Consider the following 14,586-nt stretch of genomic DNA (forward strand, 5'->3'; position numbering starts at 1 on the left):
GCGAAACCATTCGGTAGCATAAAAATGCGCCCCGTGGTATGTTTGGTTGCGATACATTGTTGCAAAAACCGGAATCTTCATCGACAGTCATGGGACAAAACAAAAAGGGACAATCGGATTCGCACTCTGTGTTGGTGTTTTCCGCTTGGATGGAGTTCCTACCCGTTGGGATGCTCTGTTTTAGCTCGACGTTTCTCGAAGCGAATGAACTGTGACACTTATGGGGAAGAAGCCTCTTTACTAGACTGTGTTGGCCTTGTAGAAGGCTGGCAAGAACCGAACATACAGTCGATAATAAATGAGCTCACGCACCACAGGCATGATAACTATCAGCATAGCAAAACAGACGCTCGAACTGTTCGTAGAGCCCTAGAACAAACACCAAATCTTTTCCCAAAAAGGCGTGTTCGTTTTGTGTCAAGGGAAATCCAAGGCAATAAAGTTACCGGATGCCAGCATTTCTGGTTCAGCTGAAACGGGGGAATGATACTTTGACTTTAATTTATGATGTACCAAGAGCACAACATTGTAATTTTCAAAATTGAATGTTATACGAAACCCAAATACTCGTTTGAAATTGGATTTCAATATCATTTAAATAAACCACATTGTGTTGAGTGACAATTTTATGACTGGCCAAAGCAATTGAAACGAGAACCCAAAAAAGTATTGCGTGTCGAATTCCGTGCTAGACACGACTTGTGCGCTATCCGTAATCGGTCGCGTGTCGGAAGTTGGACGATCCCCTTTCTCAAACGCATGGCAAAGCAGTGTTCCGTGCGTTATCTGGGAATTATTCGATTCACTTTCCTTCACAATCACAATTCATTATGTTGCCACGCCTAGAGATTGCGTTCGAGCGGGAAATAGATATCTTGACCGTGAGCAGTCGATGGGTGGGGGCTAATCTTAAGCATGGCAATTGTGGAAATGGGCATGCGAGATATGGGAGCAGTTCACAGAACGCAGTCTGATCGATTGATAAGGTATAGTATAGTAGCTTAAAAGGTTTAAATAAACAGAAAAGTCACTGTTTACGATGGGAATTTTATCTCTATTAAGTAAATTTTCGGTTTGAACATAGAGCAGGCAAACAACGGCAAAGAAATAAATGACACCAACGGACCCAATCCATTCGATGTTCTGGAAGATAGGAGACTTCGAATAGCAAAGGAAAATCGTAGATTATTGTCCAATAGATATCTCTGGAATAGAAGTTTTCCGGCAACAAAACTAACTAAAACTTTAGCTACAGAACCTATGACCTCAAGCCACTGTCGGTTGTGACTTTCTTTTGGCAATTTCACTGCCTCGGTCATCTATTGTTCCGATAATATCACAAACTGCTTTCAGCACCAAGATTTTCTTTCCAATCCTTATCTCCGAAGATCCTTTTTCTTGTTAGTCTCCCACACTAACTAGGTCACAGAGATTCGAGGTCGTGAATTGAGCATCATCCCACAGCCGAACCAGTTCTACCGAAAAGAAGACACAACGGGGGAGCGGTTTTTTGGCAAATACTTTCTCGCCAAACCACAACTTCCTTCATCGGTCCGCTAGATAGGTCCGCGATAGAAGTGAAACCGATTTACAGTTTCCCATTAGTCGTTGACTTTATCTTGGCATCCCTACCGAGCGAACCGACCGCGAGTTGGCTGCTTGCGAAAGGCACGAACGAACGAACAAACCTCCAGGAACGCTGTGACCGCTAACGCTTTGGACATAACTTTTCTCCGCAGGCGAATCGTTCGTTGTGGGAGGAAATCTTTTTCGGTGGAAAGAACAGCAAGAGGAAATCCTTGGAGCGACAGGCAAACAGAGGAATACGCAGAGCGTCCCTACGTTGCAATTCAAATAACGATAAAACAACACTTTGCATTGTCGCCCATGACACAAGACGGTGGTGTTCGATCGTTTTGTTCGCGATACGATGAATGCGACCCGGAGGTGTATTTAACTATTCATTTCTTGGATGCTCAACACCAAGCAATGCTCATGTAAAATCACTGTTACTATGCATTTCCTTTTGATGTTCAAATTTGTTGTGGGAGGATTCGTGTTATTTTGGCGTGGCCACATGTGACTGAAGTGGTCTGGTATGAAGAACCACCCAGAAACAAGGAAAGATAAACATAAGACACTCACCATATCCATGTCCACAAACATGTCCCACACTTGGAGTTTTTTGTTAATTTTTTGGCAAAATCCGCAGATAGAACGCTACACACTTACAGCATAAAAGCGTCTCAATGGAAAGACAAACAGCTTTGTTCAAATGTTTGCTATTCATTAGATGACGAGATTGTGCCAAAGATTTTCCAGCGAAAGACCACTTGAGGATTTGTTTTAAAAGATCAAAGAAAACATTGCACCTCCTCTGCTTTATCTCTAATACAAGATATACGGTACTCGGTCACGTTGATTTGATAAATGATGCTTTGCTATTGATTTTTCAATCTGTTGTCAAACGGGACCTCACCTATCCGCAAAACATCTATTCTCTAGCGACAACGGGGATGCGATTCCGGTAGCCCAACCCTAGTTTCCAGCGCACACCTGGGACAATTCCGCTTCCGAGACGGAAGTGTGACGTGCGTATGCGTGAACCTTTGCTCACCACCCGAAATCGATCGATCGATCGATTGAAATTGGACGGAAATGATAAATGACGTGACGAGATTGGTGCGCAGGAAACGATTCCGGATTCGGTTACAGAAACTAGAGGCGACATGCGGCGACATTTCCGTCCGTCCGGCCACACTCACGTACGGTGTGGGCGGTTAAAAGGGAACAGATTTATACGATTTCGCACTTTATATCTTGCCGGACAGATTGCTTTTTGATTAGGATCGACGTGCGCTAGTCAGTCTGCTGAACCGTGCTACCGTGACGCTGCATGAAGTGAGCGAAATGTACCAAGTGTGTTATCGCAGACTGATAAAACTAGATGCATTCTTTGATCAGATAGCGACATACTTCGATGCTATCGACCAAGATCGATCCTACGGACCACCACAACTGGTAAACAGTGTAACAGCAGCACATTCCACAATAAGTAAACTTCCATTTGTGTTCATTGTCACACGTCAAGCACCAACATCAGGGCGCATCCCATGGGCACCTCTCGTGTGTGTTCCTGTTGAGAAGGTGTCGTTGATTGCGAAAGGCATTAGGCCAAGCTCTACCGTCCATTAACTAGCATTATAGCCCCCCATTAGAGTACAAACACAATCCGGCCTAAAGATTAGCCGGCAAGATTGTATCGATTCGAAGTGAGCCACCGATGCTGGCGTGGTGTGTGCGTGCGGAACGGTTTGAAACCGGAAGGCAACGAAAAGGCCCTCTTCCAGTAACAGCACGACCTCGTGTTGTTGCCGGTCGACCACTCGGCCCAGCCAGATAATGAACGCCAACATGCAGACCCCGGAGTCACCGACAGTCTCTCACACGGTCGTGTCCTTCCGGCTCAACAGAAGCTTCCTGCTGACGTTCCCTCAGCTCAGCACAGCCAGAGAAATTAACCCAACCTGTAATCCTATTTCCGGTAGCCTTTTAGGTGTAGACTGGCTGATTGTTTTTCGTGCCACAAGAACAATGGTCAGACAAGGGGACAGGGTATGGATGGTGAACAAACAGCAGCAGCAGCAGCAGCAGCAGCAGCAGGAGCAGCAGGGCTTTGATTACTCATTATTATTCATCGAACCAAGGCGGAAGCGGACGGAATTGGCCACGTGTCGTTGTCGAATGCTATTTGCACTGCACTGATTGGCCCCTGGACGGTTGCCCTTTGTCGGGTAAGGGAGTGTTTGTGCAAAGGACACTCTATTGATTTTCAATGTTCTCGTTCCCTAATTCGTGAGCCTCATTACCGGAGCCAATTTAATCAACAAGTTAGTTGATTTTGTCCGTAAGCAAATATTCCCAATCGAAATCAAACGTTACTCATTTCTTAATGTTTCTGCTTCACTGCACACCGCATCGCGATCAAAATCGATTTAGTTGCGTTGCTGTACATCTGAACCTCCAGAATTTACCTTATGTTTAAAAAAAAAAAACCTCATTTAATACATCGCTTAGAGCGAAGATGTGTAGCAAATGGATATGCTTTTCTACCGAAAAAACAGCATAACTCGCATTCGACCACATAAAACATCGTTTTGCATAATAATGAAGGTTCATCCAATTTGCCCTGTCGGCGCAGCGCAGGCCATAATGTGTGTTGTGTGTTCCAAATGCTGTGCGCCACTCGTTCTGGGTCCCGAAAATGAAAATTCATGTCACCATCAGCATCATCGATTGCCACCGATTGGATTGGAGAGCTACCGAAGGAACCACCACGTGCTGGCCACGTTAGAGAGAGCGAGGAGTTCTGACTTACTTTTGCTCGCTACCAGATCCTCCAGTGTTTGGCTGGTGCAAAACTTTTTTAACCTTTCGCTGTGGGGCCGTCATGACATGGCAGGTATAGCCCTCCGCTACCCACACAAACGCGCGCGAGAAGAAGAAGTTGTCTCATTTTTCAGGTCACATGCTGGCTATGGCGGGCATGTGGCTCGCCAGCATCGATCTCGTTAGCGTGCCGCCTCGGTAACGGTGGCGGTTTGTGAACAGCAGCAGCATTTTGAAATTCGACACTTTAGTTCGTCGTCGGCGTCGGTGTCGTCGTCGTTGCATGCGACACTTTTCTCGGGCTCTGACCCTTCTCTCCTGCCACGGCCAGGCGATGGTTTCATAAAACATGAAATCAACGGAAAATTTATCCTAATGGAACTGTGGCCATAGTTTTCGACATGTCACCAGAAAAGGGAGGTAGCGATGGCCAGTGTGTTGGTGGCTTAAGAGCGTACGAGGGTTATAATGGAGTCCCTGTCTGAGACGCGCCTTATTCGGAGAATTTTGGAGTATCAACTCACCCTCTCAAAACATCCTAAAAGCTGTTATCCGTTGTCACTTCGTTCCGACGGGCGGATTCGTAGAACCAGAGTGACTGTGTCAGTTTCGTTATGGTTTAACAATCGCCCTTCATTCTGTGCCTTCTTCTGCCAATTGTTGGAAGGGAATGTGTTGTAAAATATTAAACCCTTTTACCTCATAAAGCATAACATTTTACAAAATTTCACCTTAAAGCAGCCAATATTGTTTGACGAATTGCCAAATATAACATACATGGAAGCTGACTTCTGTTGTGGGCATCACATTTCAACAAATCCTTCTCGCTCTATCACAATGAACAAAGGCATAGGAGCAACGAACGCTCAGCTAAGCCTTCTGACTCCTCTCGTGCACGGTAGCATCACCAGCGAAGCGGAATAAATCAATTTCTGACCATAATGTCGTGGTGGACGTCTATTAGAAACCAACATGAACTAAGCCCAGCCCATTAGAAGCTAGCGATGAATGGCTAATGTCCGTCCCTCTGTCGCTCTCTCTCGCGGGAGAGAGAGGTGTGCAGCCGCCTTGCATAATATGATTTGCTAAATTGAAATGTACAAACAAGCACGACACTAGCACGACCGTGCGCGTGCTTTAGAACGTTGCTCCGCTCCGAATGGAGATTCCAGCAACCATTCAGCAGCGCCGAAGTGAATTCCTGTCTGAGGGGAATGCAGCCACTTGGCTTGGCAATCTGACCGACCGACACCAACCTCTCACACAACTGATTTGATTTCAACGCAGTCTGCGTACCATGCAGCCATATTGTCATTGCACGTGCCACGTCTCGCGATGCTGCAGTGGGCACCGGGCACCGGGTGGCATAGAATGGTGCGCACGCTAGCACGGAGAGATGTTAAATGAATTCTAACGACTGCACTGGTGGTGCGATGCATATTGCACAGAGCAGCATCACCACCACCACTAGCACCGTGCCGCCGTTGGCCATTTGTCTTCGTCATGAAATTGTATTTACTTTCACTCACAGTCCCGCGTATGAGCGATAGCTCGTTGATAGATGTATGAAGTGCTGGAGCTGTGCCAAAGCCACCTCGCCGGCATGGAAGCGATTCTTGGAAGTCGAAGTTGGAATTATGAATATGACTTGTACGGATCGGGACGATTGTCTCCGCTTGACACAAACCATAATCCTGACTGCCAGCCGTAGCCTTCCAAAAGAGGAATGATTGATGCACTGCTCGTACTCCAGCGGCTTACAGCTTCTCAGGAAAAGGCATTTACGTGACGGTAATACACTTCAACTTTGCAGACAGTAGTTTGCTGCGTTTGATTGCAAGGAATTGTCGCAATTGCCCGAGCGTTATCATGTTGAAAAATATGTTAATTATGTCGGATATCTTCCATTTTAACCCAAACGTTCTACGTCCTCAGCGTTAAAATCTCTGCTTCTAAACCGTTGAAGCCAGTTTTTGGATTTTTTTTGTGTTGAAGAATATTTATCATAAGTTTATCCCAACAACCGATACCTGCAAACGTGCTCTTCAAATGAAAACTTGTTTCTAAAATGGTGCCATCTTTGCGCAAAGTCGAAAAAACTAATGCACTAACAAGATCCCCACATTTAATATACAATATTTGCGATTTCAATCAAACATGGTAACCGCTTTCATCGCTGCGGTGGTCGTAAATGAGAAACCTAAACGATGTGAAGGCAACATTGTGTACGGAATGCTATAAACGGCCCTCGTAACCTCACCATCAGACCCCCCACCGTGCGCACAACACCGTCGATTGGAACGGAGCGATCCGTAATACGGAAGCCAATGTACCCGCCGTGTCGTGAGCAATATTTCTTCGAAAAGGGGGCCCTTCAATAACCCCAATAACCTCACGCATGGCCTAACCATCCAATCACACACTTGGCTGCACTGGCAGCGAACCGCGTATGAACGGAGCGGTCAGCAACATCTCGAATTGATTATCCAAATGAAGTTTGTTTGCATCTGTGCACCGTCTGTCTGGATCTTCGCTAGCTGTCCACGAAGAATCTGATGACGAGCATTGCATGCGTGTTTGTGTGTCTCGAAGACCCTTGGTCGCACCCTTGTTTACCTACGTCTCGTACCGGCATGTTCCCTTCAACAGCAGCAGCAACAGCATGGCACTAATCAAAGCATAAACATATCTCTTACGTACCATCAGCGATGGACGACCGCGAACGATGGACACTGTGCCATCTCAATTAGACGCCAAGGCGAGTGTCACGCAATCGAATGTTTATATTTCCCGGACGCGATTTCTTAATTGTTTTGAGAGTTTCAAGTGTGCCCTTCCCCCAACAGACCACTTTACGATACTCTGGCCAGCAATTTGAAAGTAGTAGTGGTGGTGATGCTGCTGGCATGCAAACTGGCCAGACACAGCACTGCAATGCTCTGTGTGCTAGCAGCAGTTGCGCTTCCGGCGACCGACAGCAGCACCGACGGTCCAAGTAGTCGATCGCGGAAACCCGGTGCGTACAGACGTTGCCAACGCAGTAGCCGGAGGTCAACCGGATACAAATTCAAATCGGCAGGCCCGGTCCGTTTGCCAGAAACCGCACAAAACCGGCGGCCGGTGCATTGGGAATTAATTTTCCTCATTTTCCGACGGCCGTCAACTTGCGTCGCGGAGTGATTTACTCGTCACATTAAGCAAATGTTTTTGTGGCCACTCGATGAACACAGGTTTCATCCGTTTCCTCTCTCTCTCTCGAGTGCGCACGCTGACTGTGACGTGGGAAGATGTTGTTGTGATAGTGGCGGTTGACGTAGAGTGGCATTTTGCCGCCCCGGAAGCGGAACATTGTTCCGGTGCATATTGCCGGCACGTTGCACGACCATAATCGAATACCAGAGCATCCGTTTCGAAACGGGTAACGGAGACATTCGTTTCAATTAGTGTGGTAGCGTCACTGGACCGTACCGGATTGTGTGGATTATGTGGTACGTTTCCAGGCGCTGCCAGGAGACGCTTCATGATCGTTATTTTGAGTTTCCAAATCAGTGAACTCGGCCTGGGATGCTAATGCCAATCTGTCAGCTATGTGCGAAATGTGACAAATGGTTTCAAATTCCGGTGCAAATGAAAAAAAACGAGGCCCACTCGAAGGTGCGATGTGCAAGGAGACGTAAAATCATTTCCTGAAATTTGAGGAATGTCAAGAGTGAAGCTGTTGCGTAATGCGTTTCGGAAGATAAGCGGTGATCAAATGGTGATGGGTGGTGTATTTGGAGAAATATTTTAGATAAAATTATATTCAAGTACTACAACTAGTCAAGGAGTTTTCTTTAAGAAGAAATAACATCAAAGTGATCAGCAACGTTACAGAGCAAATCGTGTCTAACTGCAGAGCGTGGAATGCTGGATTAAGGACCGAGCACCGGATCAACACCGAATCGCAGCAAAAACGTGTTGCTGCCCCCTATTCTAAATGTCGCAATTAATGTTCATTATCCTTATCATCCAGGGACAATTCATGTTCCTGAAGATCTACGGTAACCCGGAAGTTGTGAGCGTGGAATGTAGCAAAACACCAGTAAGTAAAATTATCCAGGGGAATGGAATGTATGAGTGGATTATGGTTGACTGGTTTTCGATGCCTATCGTGGCAGATGTGGAACAAATTGTGTGAACGCGAAGATATAATTATGATTACAATGCTTATTGACTGGCAATAGCTTTCAATTGGAGGGCTGAAGCAAAATCTAAAACGAATATTATCAACCAGGTATTCATAATAGCGCAAAAACATGTACATCGTAATGAGATGCAAACTCGAATACTTTAAAATCATTTTACCAAAGTTTTGTTTTTGGGGTCTCACTGCAACGGTTAGTTCCTGATTGAAAATTCCCCTTCTGTCCCTCGCTCGATTGTCTATTGGGGTTTGAAGAAACAGAAACTCCACCAAACACGAGAAAGCAGCGGCTGATGCTCAACTTGTATCAATTCTCTGGACAGCTATTCAAGCACCGTTGGCTGATTTTTCTATTTCCCACTGCCCCTACCATTTCATGTAAACTGCTTTTTTGCTCGCTGTTGTACTGTCGGTTATAAACACCATCGGGAGCAGATGGTTTTCGCCACGCAGCGCAAATTGAGCGTTTGGTACCTTCAAGTGCTAGTGGCATTCGGCGGAAACGATTGAAGTAGCTGAAAACTCTTGTTACAACTGCAGAGGGAAAATGTCTATTTTGTACCATTTTCGACATGGAATCGAATGAGCGGATGCTGCTGCTGCTGCCGCTCCTGCAATGTACAACATAAAACGGAGAGCTAAAACAAGACTCATTATGCCTTTGAAAGTGAACATAGTGCATACTATTTTTGTGCTGCGATGTGCTTGTTTGTCGGAACGTAGCGAACATGCAGTACCCATCGCTGTTAAACATCATGTTCTGCATCCTCACTAGATACCGGTGATGGACCGGATGGTCAGTTTATTGAATATCCTACTGGTTTGCAACCGGTTAAAGTGCACGAGGGGAACCATTATGTGGCAACATCATACAACATCCGCTCGGTTTCATTGTTATCCGGTTCTTCATCTACCATGATAAAGTTAAACCGTTTAGTAAGATCATGATGAGGAAAACCAATTTAGATGAAAAATAGATGCAACGTAATGTAAGTTATTTCACCACCAACCAAACGGATTTCTTTTTTTTTTCTAAACCGACACTACTCTAAAAAAAACTTCTAATACGGAGCAAATCCTCATAATCCGTAAAATGTACTTAATTTATTTTAACAAGAAGCCCTTGACCATCAATGCAGCAATATTTCTATACTTTCCATTGGAATGTTCACGGTCGCAATAACATTCGATAGCCCTTTTTACTATTTATCCAAGCGATGCCACTTCGAGCGATCTTGAAGAAGACTCCTTTCATCGTTGCCTCTTTGTACGGTTTTCCCATTTTTCTTCCTTCATCGCACGAGGCAGTCGGAAGATGAATGGTTCCATTGAACTGGTACTGCGTCAACGCATGCGAAACCGATATAGAGCCAAGCGAATACCGTTCCCATCCCTGCACGAAAGTCTTTCCCTAGCCAAACGGTAAATTTGTCGCGGAGAAGTAATGAAAATGAACTGTTTCCTACGCATTCAGCTGTGCGTTTTGGAACACCAAGAAAAAGAAAAGCAGAATACCTAGCATCGTATGGCGATCCCGAAAGCTGTTGGCTTGCGAAGGGCTTCAAACATAGCTTACATCACGTTTCGCCCAGCAAAGTTAGCGAAAGAAGTGACGCATTTCAACCAATTTCGCGGAACTCCCAAACAAATCTAACGAACATGGAAAAGCTCGCTCTTGCTGTGGATCACATTCGTCCTTCTCCATCAACGCTCTCACTGTATTTGAAAGCAATAGGAATGCCCTTGTGCCGGCGAACCCGGCCCGCAAATACGTCGCATATTATTTAATTTCTTCCTGCCAGCGTCTTGATGTGCATACGAAATGAAATTCAATTACGTTCATCCAAGCTGAAAAGCAATGAAACGAACTGAACTGCCACGAGTACCACGAGTGCCGGTGCTACGAAAACACCGGTTCGGTTCGGGCAGGATACTCAATCGTGGCGCTGGCGGTAGGCGGCCTTGTGATGCGATGACGCGAAACCGTTCTTGCGTTCCTCACAAACGTGGAAGTGGAAAGGCGTACCGACCATTCAACGGTACTCCAAGTGGATTTTCCTGTACCTTGTCCGTCTTAGTCCCTTGGTACGCTCTGCTCTCCTTGCGCGCGGCAAATGCGTCTCCTTGTAACATGCCCTCTACGACCGGCAGACCGGCAGGCCAACCAGTGCGATAACAAAGTGCTCCGGATCCGGATAAAGGGACAAAATGGCGCCAAAAACCCATCAGAGTGTTGAGCGAAAACCATGATCGAACCAGAAGCCGCCTGAACGTACGGCAGTGAAGCTCCACTTCACAATCTAAAGCGATCCTCCGCATGGTGGAGCCGTTACCATTCCATCTTCATCTACATCATCACCACGCGGAGCGTCGGATGATGCGTCTGTTATGGCGCCTTCCTCGTCCAGACCAGAAATCCGAACGTCATCAAATTAATGATAACAGCAAGAACTAATTCCGCAACCAGGGATCGTTTCCTCCACCCGACGAGGAAATCTCATCAAAACCCATCCGAAGCAACGAATAGGGATGTCTTACACTTATGATGAAACGCTTTCAACCTCGATTCGGATGCTTCCGCCCACCATTCGCTCAACCTCTCGTAAGAGTGAACACGATGGAAATTGAAATTTATAGCCAAACATTCGTAGTATGTGTTCCTCGCCGAAACGGATCTAGCTCGATCGACGGGGTAAAGAGAACCGCAAGAAATCCGCTCAGTGCTGTGTGAGTCATGAGGAGACATTTTTCACATTCACGTTCATTTGTAGTCGACGGGGTTTCGGTGTACACGCAGACGGTATACAACCCCTTTTCGTGGCCAAAAACGGAAAACGCTGAAAAGGAAAAGTATTTGCTCGATCCATCATCATCCGTTTCCGGGGGGCCTCGGTACTAAAGGTCACCACGGATGGTAGCAGTACGAATACGACTGCCAGTGACTAGGGTGTCAGTAACAAATCTTCACCTAGAGGGCCGTGTTCCATCGATGTGGAATGGAGTGTTGAATCAGAAATTGGTTTTGGAAGATGTGGGAATGTTGCTCAACGTTCCGTACATTGGGCGAGATAACGTGCAAACTCGAAGTGCTGCGAAGCGAGTTGTACAGGCCGATGGTGGTTCTACTTTAAGTTTGACCGATAGCACGTACGTCGATTTCATGCGTCTTGGTTTGCCAGCTCTGACTGCCCGTCAGGACAGACTAACTTTCAGCGAGCGAACGTTCTACCTGCGAACGGAGCGAATTCAGTGAAAGAAAAATACTCCACTTCCAAAAACCCATTTTTCGGGTTTTAAGTTTGTTGTTCAACTCTTCGCGACTCCGGGAATCCCTTGATGCGAACGAGCGTATTTATTGGGCCAGCAGGTACTTTGCAGTCGTCACAGTCGCTGCAACTCGCTGCTAACAAAAAGTCTCCGAACGGCGCTCGTGCGAGAGTAAACTTTTTCGATTCCCGGTTTCTACAGAGGGAAGGGCGTTTTTTGTGGAGTATGCCGAAAACCGCGGAATTGAAAATCGACACCAACATGCCCGTAACTTTGTGGATCAACACTCGCACTTTATACCGTTCTTCAGCATACTCCTAAAGCTCCCTGATTATTGGAGGCAGTCGTTCTACTTCGAGTAGGAGCGTTTTTGTACGACTTATAAAGACTTTTTTCGTAAATTAATCTCTTAATCGCTATCTCGAAATTGACTTGTGAAACTTATATGAAAAGAAGCTTTAATCATTAACAGTCTACACGGAACATAAAATGTGTTCTCGTTCGCATCAATTAGCGGCTTATTTTGCTTTCATTCTAAATTTTCCTTAGCTATTTATCAGTACCTTTCGCTCGCTTTTCATTGTCACTGATATTTGTTGTACTTGGTGTGTTTGGAGTTGGTAGCGTACGATTGGTTTAATCGTAACTTTTAGGCAATAATATCTTTTTGTAAGTCTTCTCTAGTTTATGTTGTTCTTATTTTTTATTCGTTGTTTTTTATTTACTCCTTCCAAATTTTACAATGGCCCATTTAACATAGCCGTTAGACCCAGATAGCTACGAGGATCCATCCGAGGAGGTTATTTCTGTTACTTCAGTAAGTACGGTGCATGCATGTTACAGAATAATCCATTTGTGTGTTTTTGCCATTTTAACACTCTCTCGATGGACTTTCCTCAAAAACTAATTCACCTTAACACATGGTATCTCAATTATCGTACTCATAGCAATCAATGGCCTATCGAATTTTGATCATCTTGTTTCTTTTTACACAATTTGTGGGTGAAAAGGTTCCCATATCATGGTAGTAGTATCTCTATGCTAGTAACAGCTCTAAAACTGTCATCACCAGTGCATGCATCTCTAATAACTAGTCAGTAAACTAATGATCCAAATTACGACCGAAGCCACTGACCGCCAGAATCGCCAGCTCCTTTTGCTAGCTGATTCGATCAATCAATACTACCACCATAACTCGAAAGACCAAATAGTATCCCATGGTGTCGGAGATAATAGTCAATATTTTTGCGAATTTTCGGTATTTTTTTCTGTTCATTTGTTGTTCAGTAACAATAAGGAAGGAGGAGGAGAATCAAGTTATATAATCCGTACATGCCGTAGATAACCCATTTATATTCTCAAATTGATGAAAACAAATAGCCAATTATGTTTTTTTTTTGTTTTTTATGCTCTGTTTTCTCTCTAAATTATAAAAAACAACCCTCCTCCGCTCCTTCATTTCTCACAGCAAAGTGATGATATATGGTTGAACGATCAAGGTGACGAATTTATAGAATTTATCGAAAACTCAACCGACAGTACTACTTGGGACGATGTAAGTACAGTGGACAGGGATTATTGGCTCTGTTTTTTTTTTTTGTAGGCACGGTCGCTTTTATCAGTTTATGATACTGTTCTTTAGATTGACGCCTTTTATGCTACATCAACTTCCACGATTCACTGTATGATTTCTAGCCGCTTCATTTGTTTCTTTTCCAATTCCATCTCTATTCCCTTCAATACTTCACTGCTTGTTGTATATAGGAATTTGAGGGTTCATCCTCCAACGATGATGAGCTGGATGCTGTGCTCGCTATTCCGTCCGGATCCGGTGACGATAGTTTTGGTATAGTAAGTACCGCGCACCAGTATGGCTTCTTCATCAGCAGCAATTACATTCTATAGCGATTCAACTAGCGAGTGTCGTTTTGCCAGCACTTCTGCTATGCTTTAGTGTATACAATTCGCACACTCTCAGCACCCGAGAGTGACAACGTTTCGCAACGCTCAATATTTACTCAACCAATCAATTGGCTTTATGCAAAAACTCGCATATCGCTTTGGTACACAATCGCGTGCAAACTGAAATTGGTCGGTCAAACGATCAGTGCTTATCAATTCATTGCGTTAATTGAGTTCAAACAAATGCCACCAACGGCATGCTAATGCAACTCGATCATCCAGCAAGGCGCAAATATTGACCCATACTGAATTTGCTAGAACCATTCCAAAGCCGCTTTCAACTCGAATTTCGTTTTTCAACAGCGAACCACGATTGCAATTATGAGTGTTCACAAACCGGGTGTTTTTGCGATAAGCTTCCATTTGTTACTGCTAATCAATTAACCAACAGCATTGAATGGGGTGACATTTGTTGATCGATAACATTAATGTGTCTGAACGAGTTCTGCGTGGCAACAAGCTGTGTACTCTGATTTGACGTGGTATTTCACGAACGCACGGCGTCCCAGATCATAGTCCAGTCCCGTAACTTTCTCATCGCCTCAAAGAAAGTAAACAACAGCCAACCACTATCACTCGGCAAACAATACAACAACCGGAACATTTCTAATGCAAACTGACCAGCATGGTTTTTAATTTGTAAAACTTCTGCCCACTTTCTTTGTCCTTTCTTCTGTTGCGCTAGAGATCGCTTGTCAACAGAGCCGAGACATGCTAACTTTTAACTACGCACCGTCCGTGGCCCGCATCAGCCCTAGAGCAATGTTGCTTTGTCCGTCCATCCG

General features: G+C 45.0%; 1 protein-coding gene across 12 annotated transcripts in view; it reads left to right on the forward strand.

The window, feature by feature from the left end:
• The window catches only part of LOC126578952 (collagen alpha-1(XVIII) chain), a 106,216-nt gene that overhangs the window by 59,663 nt on the left and 31,967 nt on the right, over window positions 1–14,586 (forward strand). For 9 of the 12 annotated variants that reach the window (XM_050242063.1, XM_050242066.1, XM_050242064.1 and 6 more), the window contains exons 5-8: window positions 8,402–8,470; window positions 12,600–12,656; window positions 13,308–13,394; window positions 13,604–13,690. In XM_050242063.1, the coding sequence (XP_050098020.1) occupies window positions 8,402–8,470; window positions 12,600–12,656; window positions 13,308–13,394; window positions 13,604–13,690 (300 nt within the window). The remainder of the gene's footprint in view (window positions 1–8,401; window positions 8,471–12,599; window positions 12,657–13,307; window positions 13,395–13,603; window positions 13,691–14,586) is intronic. The other 3 variants (XM_050242070.1, XM_050242072.1, XM_050242074.1) reach the window with 3 other exon arrangements.

The sequence above is a fragment of the Anopheles aquasalis genome, chromosome 3 (genome assembly GCF_943734665.1).
Source record: "Anopheles aquasalis chromosome 3, idAnoAquaMG_Q_19, whole genome shotgun sequence".
In the NCBI taxonomy this organism is placed as follows: Eukaryota; Metazoa; Arthropoda; class Insecta; order Diptera; family Culicidae; genus Anopheles; species Anopheles aquasalis.